Source organism: Podarcis vaucheri (genome assembly GCF_965113315.1).
Source record: "Podarcis vaucheri genome assembly, chromosome: 13".
Lineage (NCBI taxonomy): Eukaryota > Metazoa > Chordata > Lepidosauria > Squamata > Lacertidae > Podarcis > Podarcis vaucheri.
This window is the reverse complement of record NC_138751.1, coordinates 14177319-14201355: the sequence shown is the minus strand read 5'-3', so window position 1 is coordinate 14201355 and position 24037 is coordinate 14177319. Positions and strand designations below refer to the sequence as shown.

The 24037-nt window shown below is 41.1% G+C and overlaps 1 protein-coding gene across 1 annotated transcript; it reads right to left on the bottom strand.

Moving 5' to 3' along the window:
• Positions 1 to 13383: 13383 nt before the first annotated feature.
• LOC309516839 (vomeronasal type-2 receptor 26-like) lies at positions 13384 to 19382 on the bottom strand. Its single transcript, XM_082195788.1, has 4 exons — positions 18528 to 19382; positions 17039 to 17266; positions 16319 to 16445; positions 13384 to 14968 (listed from the first exon to the last, which is right to left on the bottom strand). Exons 1-4 carry the CDS (start codon positions 19362 to 19364, stop codon positions 14067 to 14069), a joined length of 2094 nt encoding a protein of 697 aa, XP_082051914.1. The 5' UTR covers positions 19365 to 19382; the 3' UTR covers positions 13384 to 14066.
• Between the last annotated feature and the right edge of the window lie 4655 nt (positions 19383 to 24037).

Below are 24037 nucleotides of genomic sequence, written 5' to 3'. Positions count from 1 at the left end.
CCAGGAGCAGGCTATGTCCACCACCCAGATGTCCCCCTGGACTCTGGCACAGGAACAATCCCCTCACACGGTTGACCAAACCATTGAGTCCCTGGATTCCTTTAATGGAATACCCCTCACATAGGGATGGCGAGAGCGCTCCCCCATCCCTATCACCTGAACCAGAGCCTATCCACCACACTCGCACCACACTCGCCACCAACCACTCACACCTGTAACCAATCCCTTAACCCCGCTGACATGGAGGTCAGTCATAAATCATTCCCCAACAGATAAACTCCATCAAGCCTGTAAAGGGACGCATCACGGAAGATAATGCCCATGTGACGGCTCACCGTCCCTGCCCAAGGCCAGAACCTTCTTGGCCACCGCACTCTGGGTACTCATCTGGGCCCTATCGTTGGCAGCTGGGCATTGGCTACCTCGCCACACATGTCATTGCCATCAGTGACCCAATTTTGAGTCCAGGAAGAGCTGCCTTCAACTCTTCATAGTCCTCCTGCATGCGGGATCACAATCTCAGCCAGGGCCTTCTGGCAATTTCACCCAGCTGCACCACCACCACCTTGGGCATGCCTCCGCAGACACCTTCGCCCACACCGCTTGGGAGAAGCCCCTCCAAAGGCATTCCTCGTCAATGTGGTCAATGACATTATGTTTAAAGACTGATCACTCACATAATCACACATACCGCAACATGAAATGGACACTTTAGCTGAAGCTCAGAATGATTCAGAAGTGACCAGTGCAATTTTTGTTGTTGTTGTTGTTAATAACTCTACATGCATACACAGAGAAGGGACTGGGTTCACAACTAAGCACTTTTCTTCATTAACAAATACACTATGAAAAACTAGTAAAAGACAGCAGAACAGTAAATTCAATGTAACCTTGATACTAAGTGAAACATAACTGCTGGTTCACATAAAGACAAATTTAAATATATAACCAGGTCTTAATGATGACTACACTAATAACGTCTTCCATACCATATTCAATCACATTCTTCCTTTGTCAGAGTAGTTTAGTTTAGGGCTCATCAGTTTAGGGCTCATCAACAATGAGGTCTATATTAGGTGTGTAGGTGGAGATATTACAAGCTGGGAACAAACTTTAGAAAACTTGGGGCTCAGCTTCTAATGACTTGCTGTTTTCAGAGACGGGAGAATTTATGATTCTAGACAGGTTCCAGGTTACCCCACCATCTCAACTAATTTAGTTCACCTTGATGATATTCTGGAAGGGATCCTATCTAATTGCTAACTGGATACATTGGAAAATGAGGAGGTTTAATCAGTGGTAAATTTAACTAGACTAGGTGGACATCAGTTCTTTAGTTCTTTCTTCTTATTAGCTGCACCCTGCTGTTCAAGTCAGGTCTCAGCAAAATAGCATAACATTTTGGCAAAAAGATGCAGCCAAGTAACCCAAAACTGGAGGACAAGATAGAGAAAATCTCCACAGCCACCATGTATTTTCCCTTGGTGCTCAGGTAGGTTGGAACAAAGGACAGCCACACACTGCAAAAGACCAGCATGCTGAAGGTGATAAACTTGGCTTCATTGAAACTGTCTGGCAATTTCCTAGCTAGGAAAGCCACAGTGAAGCTGACAAGGGCCAGAATTCCCATGAAGCCTAGGACACAGCAGAACATGGTGACTGATCCTTCATTACATTCCAATACAATTTCTTCAGCCATTGAATGGATGTCAAAGTGCAGGAATGGAGGAGAAGTTGCCACCCACCCAGTACAAATTGTGGCTTGGATAAGGGAGCAGGAAAGCACAATAGAATTTGACAACCTTTTCCCTACCCATTTCCTTATCCTTGACCCTGGCTTGGTGGCCATGAAAGCTAGAACCACAGTGGTGGTTTTGGCTAATATGCAAGAAACTGCCACTGAGAAGATCATGCCAAAAGTGGTTTGTCGAAGGAGGCATGTCACTTTATGAGGTTTGCCAATGAATAGCAGAGCACAGAGGAAAGAGAGAATGAGGGAGATGAGGAGAGCATAGGATAGGCTCCTGTTGTTGGCTTTAACTACGGGAGTCTCCTTGTTCTTCACAAAGATGCAAAACACAAAAACTGTGATAAAAGCAAATAATAGAGCAAAAGTGGCCAAAATGACCCCCAAATAGTCTCCATAAGACAAGAAAGTTATTTGCTTTGGAAGGCATCCACCCTGTTCATTGTTTGGATACTGATCTCCTGGGCATTCAAAACAGTCATCCATGTCTGAAAAATAAAAGGTAGCATGAACACTGTGTACTATGCTGTGTACTCTGTAATCAAACAGGACTATATTTATAAAAGGAACTTTAAATATGTATCTCCTGCCAATGTCAGAAAGACTGATAAATAATTACTTGCACAAGAAACCATATATGGCCAGCTGAGTAATGTAGGTATTGGACCCAATATGAAGAAACCTATGTCTAGCAATGAAGACATTTTCTGTCCCTGGATGCCACCAAGCAGGAGTTCTCGCGTCCTCCATAATGTCTGTATTTGCTGAAATTCCTCCTCAAAGCCCTGTTCTGCTACAACTTGAAATTAGGTGCTATGCTCAAGAATACATATGTCTCAGTAGTGTTGAGGTGCCAGTCGACTTGTGCTGATTTGATTAACTAGCAAACCCAGGCACTTTTAATGAGGTTCATTGTGTGTAAGCTTGTGATTGGGCTGGCTGGTCACCAGACTTATACAATTTGTTAAAAGACCCTATTAGTTCAGTGTGCCTGGGTATGATGCCACACCTCCCAATAGAATGTTGTTATGCTCTTCTGCTGTGTATACCAATCTGGTGAGCGTTCCAGTTGGAGAATAGCCTCTACCAAAGGTGTCATGGACTTTGAAGAAGCACAAACTCAGGGCAAAAGGGAGAAACAAGCTAAGGGGAAGGCACATTTGACAAATCCTCACCGTGATCAACTCCTGCCTGGAAACCTATGTCCCCACTGTAGAAGGATGTGCAAATCCAGAACTGGCCTCCACAGTCACTTACGGATACACTGTTAAGACTGTATTCATGGAAGACAATCTTACTCAGCTACGAGTGATTGCCAAAGAGAGAAAAAAGAGTGGTGCTTTGGAGTGGTACTGATCCATCCAGGGATGATGCAAGGCCATCCTGAGCTGCAGCCAGGTCCTGAACCAAATCAATAGCTTTGCACTATGCTTAATCAGAGAGGGACGCGGGTGGCGCTGTGGGTTAAACCACAGAGCCTAGGGCTTGCCGATCAGAAGGTTGGCGGTTCGAATCCCCACGACGGGGTGAGCTCCCGTTGCTTGGTCCCTGCTCCTGCCAACCTAGCAGTTTGAAAGAACGTCAAAGTGCAACAAGATAAATAGGTAGGAAGGTAAACAGCGTTTCTGTGCACTGCTCTGGTTCGCTAGAAGCGGCTTAGTCATGCTGGCCGGCTCCCTCGGCCAATAAAGTGAGATGAGCGTCGGAACCCCAGAGTCGGCCACGACTGGACCTAATGGTCAGGGGTCCCTTTACCTTTACCTTATGCTTAATCAGGGTTTTAAACCCTGATTAAGTATGTGTTAGGTAGGTCGGAATTAGGGATTAAAACCTGGATTAAATAAGCAGTTGGGGGCTTCCCCACTCTCCTTGTGACCTGACTAAAGTCTTTTGACAGCACTGCCCTAATATACACTGCATGTTGCCTGTTATAGTTTGTGAATAATGTATGCAACACTTCTTACCCTTCTTGTTTGATATCTTCCCTTTTGTGCATGGGAGGCAATCATAGCAGCAAAATGGCTTTCCTTCCTTTTTAGCCCTTCTATAGCCTACATGGCAATTCTCATTACACACAGAGAGGGGTTGTGCCTGTCCATAAATAAGAGAAGAGAACCGTTTGGGAGTTTTATGTCACTGGGCCATCTAAAAAATTGATATTCAAGAAATAGTTTAATGCTAGTGTGACTCAATGACATTTTTTACAGAGAATGTGTTGGGTTGTGTCCAATGCTTGTCATCCTTAGAGTAGACACATCGAGTGAGTGGACATGACTAACTTAATTTAGTTAATTTTCATGGGTCTACTTTGAGTAGAACTTAATTGGCTACAACCTCCTCCTCCATTTTGCAACTACTACTTCTTCATGATAAAGATGCCGAAAAATATATCGACTGCTTTAAAACTTAATCCAGTTGATTATCAATTTTAAACACATTCAAGTGTTGTTTGACATAATTTTGAAATCTGACAGTGTTATTTTCTACTTCTTTTTGTCTTTTTGTCTTAAAATGTAACTTTGTTTTCTGCAATGCACATAGAACCTGGATAACTGAGGTTCTACAAGATGGGGGATCAGTAAACATTACCTCTCTCTTTTTTATATATAAAAAAAGCAAATCTGTTTGGCTTCCTTGAATATAAAGGAAGTGTGGGGTCTCATCAGACTGTGCACTTAACAGGGTGCCAGCCACAGAAAACATTATCAATTTTATGACTGACTTTTTAAAGTCAATTGAAGTTGCATGGGGGGGGGAATGTTCTGGACTGGGATCATGACAATTTAATTCTTTCCCCTGGACTGCAGTGACAATCCAGATCAAGTTCCCACATTAGACATAAAGATGGATTATTGATACTGCAGGTGGGTTTAAAGGATTAGATGACTGAAGGATTAAAGACTCTACCCCCTTATTCCATGGTCTAGATCACTATTGTTATACTTCACAATGGGCATCTTTTCTAGTTTAGTCCTCTCTAACACACAAGGTGTTTTTAGTCCAGTGTCAGTTCTCTTATGCTTCCCAGAAGTTACAGTGGTGCCCCGCAAGACGAATGCCTCGCGAGATGAAAAACTCGCAAAACGAAAGGTTTTTTCGTTTTGGAGTTGCCTCGCAAGACGAATTTCCCTATGGGCTTGCTTCGCAAAATGAAGCTTGCCCTGCAAGCTCCGGGGACAGCGGGAAGCGCTTCCCGCTGTCCCCGGACCTCTTTTGAAGCAAGGGGCGGTGGGGAGAAGCTATCTTCTCCCTGCAGCCCCTTGCTTCAAAAGAGGGGACAGAGCGGCGCTTCCCCTCTGTCCCCGGACGGTCTCCATAGGAACGCATTGATTGATTTTCAATGCATTCCTATGGGAAACCGTGCTTCGCAAGACGAAAAACTCGCAAGAAGAAAAAACTTGCGGAATGAATTAATTTCGTCTTGCGAGGCACCACTGTATAGCCAAATGACTTGTTGGGAGAGTCAGAACCACGATGCTAACTTCCCAGTGGGAGGGTCACTGTTGCTTACCAAGAGGGGGAGGAACATGGAATTTGAGAATGTTGCCTTATGCTGAGTCAGATCATTGGTACATCTTGATTGGTACAATTCACTTGGGAAGACAGGTGAACTAATACCAGTGTACTGGAAGAAGCAAAGATCACCAGTGTCAAAGCAATGATTCTTCAACATCAGTTTCATTGGACTGGTCATGTGCGGATGCCTGATTATCATCTTCCAAAGCAACTACTCTATTCTGAACTTAAAAATGGTAAGTGTAATGCTGATGGTCAACAAAAGAGGTTTAAAGACTCTCTCAAGGCAAATCTTTAAAAATGTAGCATAAACACCAACAACTGGGAAACACTGGCCTGCGAGTGCTCCAACTGGAGAACAGCCTTTACCAAAGGTGTCATGGGTTTTGAAGATGCTTAAACTCTGGACGAAAGGGAGAAATGTGCTAAGAGGAAGGCATGCTTGGGAAACCCTCACCGTGATCAACTCCCGTCTGGAAACCTATGTCCCCACTGTGGAAGGGCGTGAGGATCCAGAATTGGCCTCCACAGTCACTTCTGGACTCACTGTTAAAACTGTGTTTATGGAAGACAATCTTAGTTAGCTATGAGTGATCGCCAAAGAAGAAGAAGACATCTAGATCTATATTGTCTGCACTTATGGCAGCAACTTTGCAAAATTTCAGGTAGAGTTCCTTCTGTACCTGACCTGGATATGCTGCGGATTGAACCTGGGTCCTTCTGCATGTGTAGCAAATGCTCTACTGCTAGACTACAGTTCACCCCAGACAAAACTGTGGAGTGATGTGTGCAGTGCAAATATAGCAGTGGAGCCAATCCAGTGCTTTTGATAATGCAGCTGACCCTGCCTCTCTCCATCCAGATATGGAACAGCAAACCACCTTCTGAGAAGCTAGGATAGCAGCTTGGTCCCACCTGATGAGCTGCTTCTGGTTATAGCTCCTTAAATATATTATTTAGATCAGTGCAATGATATCACACCTTCCCTGTCACATCTAGTTTTACCTTGAGGAATGTATTTCAACGTATCACAGTGAATCAATTTTTTTAGCATGGAGGAAAAGTCTGGAGACACCCAGAAATTGGCCTTACCTGGTTGAACCTGCTGGGCCATACAATGACATAATCATGAATGTTGAACCTGTTGTCTGGGGTAATCTGTGGGTTCATTGTACCAACTTTGACTCTAAGAAATGATTGATTTGGGAATGTGACCCAGTTGATAATATCAAAGCCATCTTCTAGTTCACCATTTTGGTCAAAGGAAAACTCTTCCCCAGCACCATTGTTAAATGAGGCACCTCTCAGTAAGTGGTGGAGCTAAATTGAGGGAAGGAATTCATGAGGATGCATGAACATACATAAATAAACAGTAGGGTGATATGTTTCACACTGAGTAATTGTCCCTTTAAATTTATTCATGGAGAAGAATCTTAGTAACTGTAAAAACTGTTTGTTTGTTTGTTTGTTTGTTTATTGCATATTATTTTTGATTTCAACCTAGTCAGTCAGTGTAGGACACCCAAGGCACTTTACATAATACAAAGTCATAAAACGAACTGATTCCAACCTAGCCAGTCAGTGCAGGACACCCAATGCAGTTTACATAATGCAAAGTCATAAAACGAACTGACACAAAATAAATCTATAACAACCACCACCAGAGATGAAAGAATTGCACCCCAAAATAGGAAACCATGTATGGAACATTTTTTAAAAAAAAAAACAAAAAAGCACATAAGCATAAGGCATAAAAGAATATTCTAGATGAATCATGCCATGCAGTAACAAATCATTCTTATTATTATTAAAATTAAAAGTTTTTCAAATCCTCGCTCTCAAAAGAAACCAGGGTAGGGGAAAAACCAAAGAGGTAAAATACAGTTAAAAAGAAAATAAAGTCATATTTAAAACATTTTAAAACAATTCAGATTTAAAATAATAATAACATTTATTATATTTATTTATTTATTATTAATAAAAACAAAACCAGCCACATATCCTCACAGCTAATAATATCAAGGCTGCTGGGAACAGTAAATTTCAACCATCAAATGCCTGGGTGAGCAGGATTTTTCTTTTAATTTGCCCTGAATGTTAATAATGAGAGAGAGTTTACCTGCCATGGCTCTTGATATAGAATCTCCCATTTCTCATCACCGACCATTGCTCTGTGTTTGGATGAATGGGTGGAATGCAAAGCATGTGCGACTGCATATAGAGCATTGTAGATGCTGTAACTATGGGCAGTCATGCTCATTTCAAAAACAGATCCAGGAAGAGTATCCAGCTTCTCTTTGCCAGTACAGGTTTCCCCACGTTCATCATCTAAATGTCTCTGGGGAAAAGAACAGATAAATGCCTCTTCCCAGAAGACCCTGATAAAGCCATCTTCTTTTTCTGTAATGGGGTTTCTCCTCTGAAGAAATTTCTGGAATGCTAGAAGATCCCTTGAGTGAATTGCAAAGGACAGAGCACCATGTAGTAAATTTATGTCTCGATCCCTTTGGAAGGAGAACGAAGTGAAATCCATCTGGGCTGTCATAATCCAGACTTTTGCCTTGAATTGCACTTGTATGCCCTCGATTTCTGCAAGCGCAGGCATCATTCTCATTGCCATAATGGCATGAACTTCACCATCTACAACCACAACATTCGCAGTGCTCCCCAGAACAACACTGATAACTTCAGAACCCTCATCCACCATATCAGAGAAGTGAGCAGAAAATGTAGGTTTGGGGAATCTTTCTATAAAGTCAAAGCAGATACCTCTTTCGGCAAACATGGGGAGAATGTTTTGGACAAATCTCTCTGAGCTGTCGTCATCTTGCGAAATCAGCCCAATCCACATCCAGCTGAAATGTAGCAGTAACTGGAGAATACCCTGATATTGAAGAGCCACAACAGGAAACATTCGATGGAAGAAGACGTTTTGAGCTTTGTTATTCATCACAGGAGAAGAGCCATAGAGGAGCTTAAGGTGCAGGTTTTTTTTGAAAAAAAGGAAGGAAGGAAGGAAGGAAGGAAGGAAGGAAGGAAGGAAGGAAGGAAGGAAGGGTGTGAAGCAAACACTAAATAAAATTGAATCCAGATTTCAATTAGCTTCGATTCTTGTTAACCAAGGGCATTAAACAATTATTTATAAATGTGCATTTTTTTTTAAAAAAAATACACATATGAAAGGCATACAGCTATATCCTCAAGACCTAATGGTACACTTCTCCTGATTTTAGCTTACTTGTCCCCTATAGTCGTCTCCTGAAGCCCTTACCCAGGTGGCCTGGAGGTTTAGAGGGTGCTGACAAGAAAAAGGTTGTTTTGGTTTTAGTCCCTTTTCCATAGAGATGCCTGCTTGGCACCAACATTAGGATCCTTTTGGTCTCATTTTAATGTGTTTGTCTTCTCCAAGACATTTGAGGGAATATAGTTCTCTTGCTTACTGTTGTTCTGTATTACATACAGTCAGGGGATCTTTCTTTCTTTCTTTCTTTCTTTCTTTCTTTCTTTCTTTCTTTCTTTCTGTTAAACGTAATAGTTTCTTATTTGAACTGTGCTTGGAAGTAACTTAAATACATTTTGTATTAGGCAACAATAGATTTAAATTTAAAATTGCACCAGGTTCAGCATTTCCCCAGGTGGCATTGAGTGGTTGAATTTAAATTTAGGAAGGGCTGAGAAGGAAAAGTTGCAACTTCATTTCAAGACTGGCATATTCTAGTTTATGGAATCTTTGCATAATCTATATTAATTTAAAGTGTAAAACCCAATGAGAGATTTCTCCTCTTTTTTAATGCCAAAATGCAGACCAGGAGACCTTTTAAGGATATTTGGAGCTAGGAACGTACATCGGCTTTGTTGCTATCCCAACTTGTGGGATGAAATAGGGTGATTCAGGGAAGGTTGCCACACTGCACCTATTACTATGAAACCGGGCAGGCTCCATCTCCTCTGAATGGCCACTCTGACATTGCATCAAATTCTGGCAGAAAATTTAAAAGCCACAGACTTTTCATTTGTTCTTAAAAAAACACATGATTTAAAGGTGTCCTGCATCACCTCACCCCCATCTCAGATTTCCCTGCCTATAATGTGACAGGCTTAATCCACTCTAAAAGGGCTCCTGTATATGCAAATTTCATCCACTTTCACCAAAAGTGGAAAACAATATTTTTTTAGCCATTTTTAGATTCCCTATTATAATTAATAGAATAACTACAGCTTTTCTTTACAGAGAGCAACTTGGAAATGAGAGCACAGAGTGACTCAGAAATGGATCAGCTTTAAAAAATAAAATAAAATGTGCAGATACAAGGCAATTTTTTGGTCCGTGCAAAGACCTATATGGAACTGTGGCTACAAAGATCTAGTTATAGGTAGGTAGCCGTGTTGGTCTGCCGTAGTCAAAACAAATTTAAAAAATTCCTTCCAGTAGCACCTTAGAGATCAACTTTGTGGCTACAAAGAAAACATGTCAGGCTGGATACAAAAATGAACTGACATTCTAGTGTGTTATGTTCAGGGAGATTGATTGATTTATTTTCATTTTATGAAATGAATTTTGGATCACATATGTGTTCAAACACCACCTTGAAGCCAAAAGATACAAAGTCCAGGAGAACAATAACCCATGCTCCATGCATGCATCTTACTTGTGGCATCTTGTACATGCACAGTATATTTGCCATGTGGAAAGATAATTCATAGTTAGGTCCCCCAATGACTGCTACTGGAATGTTCTCAACATCACACTTGTAATTCGGGATGAAACTGCCCCTTCTAGAGAGTAGTTCCAATGAGGCTTGATAGGTCCGGCATGCTCTGAAATGGCTATTATAGATGTGGAATCCCAATGTGGCATTAGGTAAGAACTGGGGATTTTTGTTTATCTCCTTTATAGCAAATACCAAGGCCAGGATGTGTTGATAGAGCTGTGTCATTAGCCTGCAATGAGAGCTACAAACTGCATCAAAGGACATCTTCTACAGATCAGGATATCTATCTTTCTATATCTACCTATGAAACTGTGCAAAAATAGACCATATGGCCACTGCCCAGGGAAGTTTGTGGAAACGAAAGGATACAAACCTGGACTACCCTGCAAAAGCAGTGGTGAGATATCAGATCTGCCAGGGCTCCCCCCCCCAAGCTGGAACTCACCAGAACTCAGTTCCAGCACCTCTCAGGTGGGTGCCATTACCATTATAAGAGAACAAGGGAGTGTTCATGGTGAGTTCCAGCACCCCTTTTTTCTAGAAAAAAATAGCACTGATATCTGCCCCAAAACTTATGAGAGAGGAGGCTGGGGAGGAGGTCTAAGGCGAATATATTCCTTACATGTGTATGATATGGTTAAAGAAACACAAAACTGCTTACATACATCAAGTCAGCATCAGAGATGTCTTGGGATGGATGCATATCAAAGTTTATGGTATTTGGAAATATATAGATCTGTGACATAATGGCAGCAATTATATAGTCTCCAGACTGATAATATTGGTGAAGAATTGGAAGGGGGTCCCTGAGTGAACACTGAACAATAGAAACCTTGCATGACAGCTGGGGCAGCAACACTAACACCAGCACCATAGCTAATACCATCTTGCAAGCAAATCACAGCACACAACAGTTCATCTTTCATGGACCATCATTCAAGCTTTGCTCTGCTGATGCAAAGCTGGAACAGTGTGTTGCAAAGAATCAGAGATCAGACTGACAGAGGTCTCTGTTCCTATAGCACCAGTTCTGAATGGCTCAAGGGTTATTAATAACATGATTCATAGTTTTGCATATGGCCACTGGAACTCCTTAGGGGTGGGGAAAAAATATAATAACTAATTTGATAATTATACAAGAGGTAATCTCCTGTTGTGGCTTGCAGCTTCTCTGGAATGCTGCAAAAGAAAACAAGTTTATCACATCTCAGCCAAAGTTTCTTCTTGTCCTACTCAGATGAAAAGCAAGAATGAGGAAAGATCAATGTATACGTAATATCATGAATATTTATTTCTACGTAGCATTGTTCATATAGTAATCTGGAATAGGAAGAAGAATGTGGCTGAAAGGAACTCATAAAGCCACATTAATGTCTCACAACAAATGAAACTGATCTGTAGAAAACACAACTTGAAAAAAGAGACAATTCATGTATTTTTGTAAACTAAGAAATCTTTAATAAATAATAAAAAAGAAATCTCCGAAGGAACCCAGATGGAAAACTTCATTGGTCACCGATTTTACATAAATGGAACTATTGAAAAGGGAGGTGGGGGAGAGACTATTCATGATTGCTTTCCTGGTAAAGTACAGTGGTACCTCTAGTTACGAACTTAATTTGTTCTGGAGGTTCATTCTTAACCTGAAGCGTGCTTTCACTAATGGGGCGTGCTTTCACTAATGGGGCCTCTTGCTGCTGCTGTGTCGCCGGCCCCTGATTTCTGTTCTCATCCTAGGGCAAAGTTCTCAACTCGAGGTAACTCTTCCAGGTTAGCAGAGTTTGTAACCTGAAGCGTTTGTAACCTGAGGCACTACTATACAAGCCTTCCCTCTTTCCAATTTTTTTTTTTAAATCTCTGTTTTACTTTTCACTTCTCCCCTCTGATAATGGTTGGAAGCTGCCCAGTTGCTGTCCCAATCCTAGTGGATAAGGTGGTATCAGGGAAGGTTATAGAACTTCAGCAGTTCAAGAGGCATTGTCTTCAAAAAGCCTCAAAGACAAAAATGGACAGTTCTGTGTTCATAACAATCAAACAGTGGTGAGGTCTTATGCATGAAACCTATGAAACTGTTGGTGGGATTTTTCACAACAATGTTCCATCCTGGATCCCTCATTTGATAGGGGAATGGAGGTAGGAATAGAGCCTGCAAGATCTGTAACAGAGAGTGCTGCATTGTATGTGATGTCGTATGGGTTGTGATATTAACTGCGAATCCAAACCATGTCTACTTAGAAGCAAGTGCTACTGAATTAAGTGGGGGTGACTCCCAGGTATGTGTGGTTAGTATTGTATCATATTTTTAGTAGTAGTAGTAGTAATAGTTGGCACTTTGCTGATTAACTTGGGTTTCAATGAAATAATACATCATTTGGGGGTAACACATCTGATTCATGGAAGTATCAAGAGCACCATTGGGTAGATTAGTTCAAGTTGTGGAGGCATGATGTTGACAAGGTGCTTCAATTGAACAAGAATGACCTTCCACATATGCATTTGAACCTTGTCCCTTTGAAGGTCAAAACCAGCACCTTGATTTCAGGCAGGAAATAAATTAAGTACGGGGGACGAATGTATACAGTTGACTATTTGCCCCTTGTGAGCTGCCCACCCAGTCTCCATGTTAAAGTCTCACTGAGATACTTGATTTCTGATTAACAGGGCCACAAAGGATTCCCTCCCTCCAAACCTGTCAAGCTTCAGGGAATCCGATCCCTCCCATGGTGGCAGCCAAGAAGCAGATAAACAAGAAGAGCTCTTACCAGTCTTTTATTCAATATTCACAGTGAAAGGCTTAGTAAAGGTGCCTCTATTTCAGTAATGGTGTTGCTCTGAGTAAAGTCCCACCCCCTCCATCTCTCATATTATATGTCATCCCTGTGTCGGCTGATCTGTGCTTTCTGCCTCTGTGCTTTCTGTTCTCCTACTCTCAACACCTGCTGGGTCCTGGGAGGGGGGGGGGTCAGGAATGCTTTCTAAAGACAGTGAGTCTGCCAGCTGTCTCTTGCCTGGTGCTTCTTCTTCCTCTTGCAGTTCTCCCAATATTTCCCAGCTTCTCCCCTCTGTGGCTTCTGAACTATGACCTTCTGCAAACTACTGTTGTAAATCTATACTGTCCTCCTCTTCTCAGGAAGATTCAGGAGGAGGGGAGGATGGTCTCCACCATTCCTCTTCAGTCTAGTCTCTAACAAAACCTCAATTAGTTACTGAATTGGTTTCCCCGGAAATGGCATTGGGCAAGATAAGCATAAAAGTGGAGCTATACGGGGATTGGGATGGAGGGTTAGCTATAGCACACCAAAACTCAGGTTAGGGCTTAGCCTGACTGAAAGCTTGTTTCCCTGCAAATTCCATCCAATTATGCAGAAATGAATTTTTATTTTTATTTTTGGATTCCCCATTACAGTCAATGCAGCCAAAGAAATGAGATTTGGACCTGATTAATGAATCAAATAAAATTGCCCAGGCAGACACATTCTCTGGTGCAGTGACAGTGGTGAAAATAAGACAAATACTGGGGTTGGGTGAAATCAATCCAACTCTATTGACCACTGTGAAAGGTGGGGTTGGCATGGTACTGGGCCTAGGATCAAGCGCCTCATTCCACTAGCCCATGCTGATGGAATGACACTCTTGGGGAATCGCTGCAAATAGTTTCTGAGATTTTATTATTTAAAACATACTGGATTTTTTTTCAAGCACAGGTGACCTTCTGATTGACCATTCATTGCTCAGTGTTTTGTGTGATAGATAGGGTGGAGGATTCCAGCAGCAACAGGGACCTCATCTATGAACTAATGGAATAACAGGCTCCCAAATAAGAAATTGACCCTTTTGGTCATTCTCAGAATAATCTGGAAGTGACCATAGCATAAGACGACTAAACACATCTTGGCAACCACCGGGCCAAAACTCTTATGATACTGTTTTCCTTAATCAGAGAACTTTTTGGGCAGACCAGCTACATGGGCTGCTGTATTGGCTTTGGGGAACAGTTTTGTTGGGTTCAGGCATTCTGAGAATAAGCAAAATGAATATAAGGAGATGTAGTCCAGTTATGATTTGCTACATCAAATAGACTTGTTCATGCTTTAATTCTTTCTTATGATAAGCTGTCCCCTGCTGTTTAACTCTGGCCTCACCAAAATGATATAACATTTGGGAAAGAAGATGCAGCCCAGTAACCCAAAACTAGAGGCCAAAATAGAAAAGATCTCCACAGCCACCATGTACTTTCCTTTGGTACTTAAGTAGGTTGGAACAAAGGACAGCCATACACTACAAAAGACCAACATGCTGAAGGTGATAAACTTGGCTTCATTAAAACTGTCTGGTAACTTCCTAGCTAGGAAAGCCGCAGTGAAACTGACAAGGGCCAGCAGTCCCATGAAGCCTAGGACACAGTAGAACATGGTGACTGATCCTTCATTACATTGAAGTACAATTTCTTTAGTCACCGAGAGCTTGTCTAAATCAGGGAATGGGGGAGCAACTATCAGCCAGGCACCACAAATCATCATTTGAATGAGGAAACTGAAAATAACAATGGACATGGCCAGATTTCCCCCCACCCATCTCCTCATTCTGGAGCCTGGCTTGGTAGCCATGAAAGCTAGAACCACTATAGTTGTTTTTGCTAATATGCAAGACACTGCTACTGAGAAGATCACTGCAAAAGCAGTTTGTCGAAGGAGGCAGGTTATTCTTATGGGCTGGCCAATGAATAGTAAAGGACAAAGGAAGGAGAGAATGAGGGCTATAAGGAGAATGTAGGTGAGGGTCCGATTGTTGGCTTTCACGATGGGAGTCTCTTTGTGCTTGATGAAGATCCTAAGCACCAAAGCTGCAAGGAAAGTCAATAAAAGAGCAAACGTGACCAAACTGATCCCCAGAGGTTCACTGTGAGACAGGAAGCTTATATCTTTCGGAAGACATATATCCTGGCCAATGTTTGGGTACTGATCTTCGGGACATTGAACACAGTCATCCATGTCTGGAAAAAGAAATAAAGAAAACATATTCATTGTACACTTTTAAGAGTTAGTGGTGGTAGGAGGGAAGTTTTCCACAGTCCTTTTGCTTTATATTTTACTTTTCTATTTGACTCATCGAAGTGTCTGTTGGCCCACACAGACTAGGCCCCGCTCGCTGCCCCCACCCTGTATCCCCCACACCTGACCATTCCTGACTCAATGTCTTATCTGTGGAAATAATGGAAATAACTGTGTACTTTGTAGACTATTTCAGTAGTTGGAATCAAATTAAATCTCAGCAGACTAGAATTGGTGGTTCCACACTTTCTGAGGCTGCAGCTGTTACTCATTTTAGCTCATTTAGATCATTTTAACAGTGAATCTATGTGCATGGTAAAGGTGATCAGCTGTGGAGTGGAATAGAAGAAAGATTTTGACAAGAAAGTTCTGGCTCATGGTATAAGCAGACCGAAACATTTGTTTTAATGATAGAAAGGCTCTGTTTCCTGGGTCTGGTGCTTGGTGCTTTAGCTGAGATGAGAGCATGTACAGATAAAAGAATTCAAGACTCATTAGCAGCTCTGAGTGACTTTCTTGTATCTCCCTATACCCTAGGAGACTTGGGATCACATTAACTCCCAAAACAATGGAAAACATTTTCTACAGGTGCTTAACCCATAATTTATTACTACAGAACTAATGTTGTTGACTTCTTTTTGTTATTAAAATGTCCACACTTTAATAAGCTGAAATATATTCATCGTTCTGCTGATGTTTTAAAATACACTTTCCCAAACACATTTTAATCTCACCACCCCTGTTTGGTCACTACCATCTCACCCATACAGGCAAATTAAGAAACTCATTTTCAACAGCCTCACCATGTAGCTAATAACGGTAGTTTCACAAAAAAACTAGGTCTTGTGCCATTTTCTGTGGGTAAAGATTCACATTGTGAAGTTGTCTTTTCTTCCTAGATATTACACAATGCCACTTAACATTATTTCCCTTCTCTCCACTGAGGCTGTAGTATTTGTTTCAGTCAATTGCCAATGGATCAGATTTAGATTTAGTCAAGCTTAGTGAAGATCCATTGAAATCAGTGGTACTTGTTTACGTGAATTCCTATGTATTCAAATGGATCTCTGGAAACATAACTAAATAGTGATACAGCAGTGTATAAAAAGCAGGTTTGTAGTTAAATTATAATGTATTTCTAATCAATTACCAGTGAATTGGGGCAATGTTTTGAACATCAAGGAAATCTATGTAAAAAAAAAGACACATTGATATGCATAACCAGATCAAAATAAACTATGAAATAGGTGGCATACATACGTCAATATATAACATGTTTTAACCTTTCTTACCTTTCTGGTTGGAAATCTTTCCTTCTGGACATGGGAAGCAATCATAGCAACAAAATGGCTTCCCTTCCTTCTTTGTCCGACTATAACCTGAACGGCAATGATCATTACATATAGAAATGGGCTGGGTCTGTTCATAAATGGCAGAATATAATGTTTTAGGTAATATCGTGAACACTAGAGAGTATTGCAAATGCAGTGGGCTTTTAGATCCTCCACCATAACATATATATTTATATCTATATCTATCATCTATCTATCCATCATCTATCATCTATCACATCAGTTCTCGAACCAAATGGTGGTAATGGTTGATGTGTAGAGATAATGGTACTTACTTGTCCTGCCATCACTGGCATTGCTGAGTAGGTTTCACAAATGAAAAATGGGTTTCAGCTAACCAACCAACCAACCAATCAACCAACCAACCAACCAACCAACCAACCAACCCCGAAATAACAGTGAAAGAAGATGCCTAATATAATGGTAAAGGAGTTTCAGAGTGCTACCACTCTGAATGAATGATTCCTTGAAAGTGCAAAATGAACATTATGTGGCACATTAATATGTAACTACAACATGAATGTTCAGATTGAAAGCTGTAGTTTGAATAGGGCTCACTATATTTACAGAATATGGAGAAACAGCCACATAGGGAACTACCTTTTTTTTAGATCATTGGTCAAGTGATGGAATGAACCCTGAATAGTGCAGAGAACCCACCTGGTTAAATTGGTTGGGCCATACAATGGCATCCTCATGAATGGTGAGTGATTTCTCCTGGGTACCCAGGGAGTCTATCTTCCCAATTTTGACTCTAAGAAAGGACTGATTTGGAAACGTGAGCCAGTTTATAATGTCAAAGCCAGCAATTAATTCACCATTTGGGTCAAAATGCACCTTTTCTCCTGCAGTGTTGTTAAATGAAATACTTCTGAGAATGTGATGGAGCTAAATAATGAAAATAAGAAGGAAGATACATATAAAAGTTCAAACTATGCTATCATACAATGTGGTAAAAATGCATGCAACAGGAAGGCTTGGGATTACAATCTCTTGAAAGCTTTGTGCAAGCTAATGTTAGAAACAGGAAAAGGTCACATAAAATCCTACATCATGGAATATTGGCCACAACTGCACCACTACTTTAACTTCCACTGTCTTGGCTTACACTAAAGAGCCTTGCACATTGTAGGCTTATCAAGAGAGCTTTAGGTCTTTCTATCAAAATACCTTTACTACCTTTAGACTGTAGTGCCCATGATTTAAGTCTGTGGTATGGATGCAACTATTATGGGGTGAGATATCATGGCTGGCAATGCTACTGATGGCAGTCCTGTTGCTGTTTCTAGTATGGGCAAAAATGAGGAGTTATACCCTCCTCTGCTTTTTCCAGTAAGGCACCTGGAGAAGGGCTTTGGTTTAGCAGTAGAGTACATGTTTGAATGGGACTTGGGTGGCGCTGTGGGTCAAACCACATAGCCTAGGACTTGATGATCGGAAGGTCAGCAGTTTGAATCTCCGCGATGGGGTGAGCTCCTGTTGCTCAGTCCCTGCTCCTGCCAACCTAGCAGTTTGAAAGCACATCAAAGTGCAAGTAGATAAGGTAAGGTAAACGGCGTTTCCATGAACTGCTCTGGTTTGCCAGAAGCGGCTTAGTCATGCAGGGCACATGACCCGGAAGCTGTACGCTGGCTCCCTTGGCCAAAAAAGCAAGATGAGCGCCGCAACCCCAGAGTCGGTCACGACTGGACCTAATAGTCAGGGGTCCCTTTACCGTTACCTTTACATGCTTGAATGCAGAAGGTTCCAGGTTCAATCCCAGGCATCTCTAAGTAGGCCCAGGAACGGTTTTTGCCTGAATTGCTGGGGAGTTTCTGTCAGTCAGTGTAGACAATACTGATCTACATGGACCAGTGGTCTGTATTTGATATAAGACAGGTTTCTATGCAAGGACAGAAATGCTTAAGAAATTTTTGATATCCTAACCCCAATGTGGTTATATGTTTTTTTAAAAAACAAAATATTTTTTTTAAAAACTCACTCTACGCTAATAAATCCCAGAGTGAATTGCAATACACAATCAGATCTAAATTATTATATAGCTGATTAAAACAATAAAAGTCCAAAAACTTGTTAATCCCATAGAAGGTTGAAAGAGCTTGCCCATTTCCCCACCCCCAAATATATGGAAGTACCTTCAGGACATTACCTGCCACGGTTGTTGATTTGCAAGCTCCCATCTTACTCCCTTTGCCATTCCCCTGAGCTTGAATTGGGATGAATGTCTGATGTGCAAAGCATGTGCCACTGCATAGACTGCATTGTAGATGTTGTAGCCATGGGCAGACATTCTCATTTCAAAAACAGACACAGGAAGTGCCTCCATCTTCTCCTCCCCAGTGCAAATTTGCCTACCTATATTATCTGTAACAGAACTGGAGAATGAACAGTTAAATGACTCTTCCCAGAAGTCCTTGATTAAACCATCTTCTTTTTCTGTGATTGGGTTCTTGATCTGAAGGAACTTCTGGAAAGCTAACAGATTCACTGAGTGAAGGGAAAGGGAAAGAGAACCATGAAGGAAACTTATGTCCCAATTTCTTTGGAATGGAAATGATGTGATATCCATCTGGGCTGTTAGGAACCAGACTTTACCCTTGGTTCTTATTGGTATATGCTCAAATTTTACAACCTGGGGCATCATTTTCATTACCATCATCGTCTGAATTTCTCCATGTACAACTACAACATTCGTAGTGCTTCCCATAATAACATTGACACCGTGAAAGCCCTCCCCCACCATGTCCGTGACACCACTGGAAGATGTTAGCTTAGGTAAAGTTTCAATGAAGTCAAAGCAGATGCCACTCTGGGAAAACAGTGGAAGTACATTCTCTATAAAACCTTCTGTATTTTCATCAGCCTCAGAAACCACTCCAATCCACGTCCACTGGAAATGCAGCAGTAACTTGATGATTCCTCTATATTGATGGTCCCAATTTGGAAACATCTGGTGGAAGAAAACTCCTTGAGATTGTTTATTCATAACTGGTGAAGAACCATATATGACCTAAAGGTTTTAAAAAAGAAGTGAGAGAGGAAAAGTTCTTATCAATATAACACATTTGCTTGTGTGTATTTGTGTTCTCTGTGAATTTTTAGTCAAAATAAAAAAATTCCTTCCTGTAGCACCTTAAAGACCAACTAAGTTAGTTCTTGGTATAAGCTTTCGTGTGCATGCACACTTCTTCAGATACACGTGTATCTGAAGAAGTGTGTCTGAAGAAGTGTGCATGTATCGTGTATCTGAAGAAGTGTGCATGCACACGAAAGCTTATACCAAGAACTAACTTAGTTGGTCTTTAAGGTGCTACAGGAAGGAATTTTTTTATTTTGACTATGGCAGACCAACACGGCTACCCATCTGTAACTGAATTTTTAGTGAGAGGCTTGCCATATTGTGGTGATTATACTCAAACATCATCAGAAACCCAATCCATCCTTCAATGTTTATATTAGGAGGCATTAATGTGAATGAAGGCCAATCGCATCTATCAGTGGGAGGCAATATAACATAAACATATGGCTGAACCACTACCATAATACTGCAGAGATGAGTAGATTCAATCCTGTAGGATACATTTTTGCCAGCACATTCCCTGGAGGGAACATATTTTATTTGAGTTGTGATTTCTAAGTAATATTTACATTTGCTTTACAAACAACAAAACTGACCTCAAAACTGCTCACAATAATGACAGCATTAATTTTTTTTTTAAAAATATTGCAATCACTATTTCAGTGCAAATGAAGTGATTCAAAATCTCAGAACTAGTTGCTTAGCAGACCCCTGAACTCTGCAGGAGTGAATTCTCCAGTGATGAGTAGATGATACCATCATGCTAGTCTCCCTATTCTCTTCATTTCTGACAGGGACCATGCTGGTTAAGTAGACCCTACAGACTGCAGGATTAAATTTCTCCTAAAATACAAAACCTGGATGCAAATTTTACCTAACATGCACATTTCTGCAAAGCAATTTCATGAATACAATGCATTTGAAGGATATTTTTACAAATGTGAATTTTTTATGCACACTTTACCTTAATCTGTGCTTTTTTGGACACATTATTTGACTGGAGAACTGCTTTGCAAAATCAAGAGAAGTGAGAATTTCAAAGAATGACTGCACTGCATGTATTGCTTCTGAAAGCGTGAATTCAGTGAAATTGAGGTGTGACTGAATTTGCATCTTACTTGTGGTATCTTGTAGGTAGACAGGATGGGCGCCATATGAACACAGACATTAGAGTTAGGTCCCCCAATGACTGCTATTGGAGTGCTCTCAGCATCACATTTATAGTTAGGGATGGCCTTGGCCCTTCTTGAGAGAAGCTCCATTGAGGCTTCAAAAGTCCAGCTTGCACTGAAATGGCTGTTATAAATGTGGAAGCCCAGGGTGACGTTGGGCAAGATCTGGGGATTTTCATTGATCTCCTTTACAGCAAATGCCAAGGCCAGGATGTGCTGGTATAGGTGAGTCAGCACCCTGTATTGAGAGTTACATGCTGCATCAAGGTTCATCTGCTTCAGACCATAACATAGACCGCTTTTCAATTCAATATCAGTTCAGATATTGTACAAAAACAGGTTGTAATCTAACATTTCACAGGCGTGTAAAAGTAAACTGGCTCATGAATCTATGATGTCTCTTAAAACCATCTCAACTTCCAGGACTTCTTAGAGAGTCTCTTAGTATATCTATAGAAGACATAATTCAATAAGGTGTTTTTATTTATTCTGGCCTCTAGGGAATCTGGATGAGGTGTTTTGTTTGTTTAATATCTGCCTGTCAAAAGTTACTTGTAGTCTGCATGTTCTTCATTCACACAGAATACACATCCTAATAAGCAAATACAAATGTAGCATTTTTGTTTGGGTTTTTCTAAGAATGGGTTAAAAATTACGTAGGCCCACAGCAGTCACTATGGAGAAATTATCTTCATGCTCTAGTTTTAAGTATACCCTTTGGGTGTGTTTACTTTCTAATGTAAAATATGTTTCAAGCCTGTTTTGATGCCATGTGGATGTCTGCGTGCAAGACTCGACATCTGTATAAGCATTTGTTCTGGAAGCCAATATTTATCCTTGGTAAATGTTTTAAAAAATTAAATAAAGCTTGTAATAGAAAAATGAGTATTTGAAATGGGTAAATCAAAATATGAATTTAAATTCTTCGACTGACCTGTATAGACTAATGTGTGACCAAGCCAGCATCGCTATGAGTAGGAAAATCACTCCCTATCTATTCTTCAAATGATTATTATCCCCAGCAGTGAACGTGCTTTCTTAATCAACTGCTTAGGCTTTAGTAAAGGGGGAAGGCTAAAAAATAATAATGGTTGAACTCGGCCAATGGTTTAGCAATTTTGACTGCTGTGTTCTGTGAAATACAGTAAATCTTGCAAGATAAAATCTGATTTATTCCTTCACAAATTTGAGTAAGCAATGCCAATTAGTCAGGGTATACCTTCATTTCACAGCAAATAAATGAATTTTGCAATGTTTCTCACTGCATTCACAACAAATATATAGGACATGAAAATTAAAAAAATACTAACTTCTATATGTGGATATGAAGAGTGTCATGAAATTCAATGACCTTTTTAGAATAGGTAAATGTAAAGGTACCCCTGCCCGTACGGGCCAGTCTTGACAGACTCTAGGGTTGTGCGCTCATCTCACTCTAGAGGCCGGGAGCCAGCGCTGTCCGCAGACACTTCCGGGTCACGTGGCCAGTGTGACAAGCTGCATCTGGCGAGCCAGCGCAGCACACAGAACGCCGTTTACCTTCCCGCTATAAAGCGGTCCCTATTTATCTACTTGCACCCGGGGGTGCTTTCGAACTGCTAGGTTGGCAGGCGCTGGGACCGAGCGATGGGAGCGCACCCCGCCGCGGGGATCTGAACCGCCAACCTTTCGATCGGCAAGTCCTAGGCGCTGAGGCTTTTACCCACAGCACCACCTGCGTCCCATCAATAGTCCTATTTAAATCAGTTCCAGGAGTTCTGTCAAATCTCCCAAAGTGAAATGGAGAGAGAACACAAATATTATCTTGCTCAATACACTGTTTATTGCCATTTTGTGTTTACATAACCTCCAGAGAATGGGTTTAGATATCAGATTCCTGCCTGTAAGATCAAATGTGGTGGATGTTAAGAAATGAGGTCCAACTATTTCTCATTCCATTGGAGGCAAATCCAGGTGAAGGCAAATCCCAACAGGCAGACTGGGTTGGCTGTAAATTTATTTATGATGTACTATGTCCCCGCCTCCCTCCAAATCCAGCTACTTACATATGGTCATCTGAAAATTCCTGAGATGGGTGTTTTTCAAAGGTTAAGGTATCTGAAAATATGTAGATCTGAGAAATAATGCTGGCAATGATGAGGTCTCCTGACTGATAATATTTGTGAAGAACAGGGACAGGTTCTCTGATGGAACATTGAGAAATATCCAGAAACGTGCACATCCCCTGCACCAACAGTAAGAGCACTAGCAACCGAAACACTACCATCTTGAAAGGGGTTCTTCATTTATGCACAAGTTCACATTTTCTGCTACTGCCATTCCTGATATCCTGAGCAGCAAAGGCTAACTCGAATGGTCACTCACACAGCTGATTCAAAGTCAGACTGATCAATCTCCGTATGTCTATAGACCCAACTCTGTATAGTTGATAGTTATTAATAAGACCTTCCAGTCTTAGTTTCATTGTTTTTCATGTGGGCAGAGGAGGTCCCCAGGGAAGGGGAGAAGATGTAATTCTGAATAATTACAGGAGAGGTAATCACTTGCTTTGAATTACAGCTTCTGTGTAATATTTTAAGGCAAACATGTTTATCTCAGCCAAAGCCTTTTCTAAATCCCTTCTTCTTTTCTTGTCTTTCATGTATCACTGGATTTTTTTAAAGAAAATAGGAAACAGAAGGACTTTAAATCAATAAAAAATGATTAATTATACTCACATGTTTCTGAAACGGTGATGTCTAATCCAAGTCATAACCAGAGAAGGCCCATTAAAATCAAGGGAGTTATGGATTTTCAAATGGGGTGAATGATGTAGTGCGTGGAACCTCCATTGTGCCCAAACGCCATGTAATAGCCCCAAAGATTAACAGAGCATTGGTCAGCTAAATCTGCATTCTTTAATTTTCTTTTGAGACTGTGACAAATTACAACTGATGTGATTTGTCTGCTAACTGGAAATTAGATTGTTAAGAATTTTCATTTTATATTACTTTTAACTCTTTGTCCCTTTTGTGGAAGTGCTGGCTGCAAAATGAAACCAAAATCTGTGGGAATCTGTGGGAAACAACAACAACTTATTTATACCCCACCTATCCTTTCCCACAATGCCCCTGAGATAGTGCTTGATTTTGACATATGCCCTTCCAAGTAAAGGCAAAGGCAAAGGCAAAGGACACCTGGATGGTTAAGTAAAGTTTGACTATGTGGCTCATCTTGCTTCAGGCCGAGGGAGCTGGTGTTTGTCCACAGACAGCTTTTTGGGTCGTGGCCAGCATGACTAAAGTGCTTCTGGCACAACTGGATGCCGGGATGAGTGATAGGGCTCATGGAAATGCTGTTCTACTTGCGCTGGTATGCTTTTGAACTGCTAGGTTGGCAGGAGCTGGGACTGAGGAACAGGAGCTCACC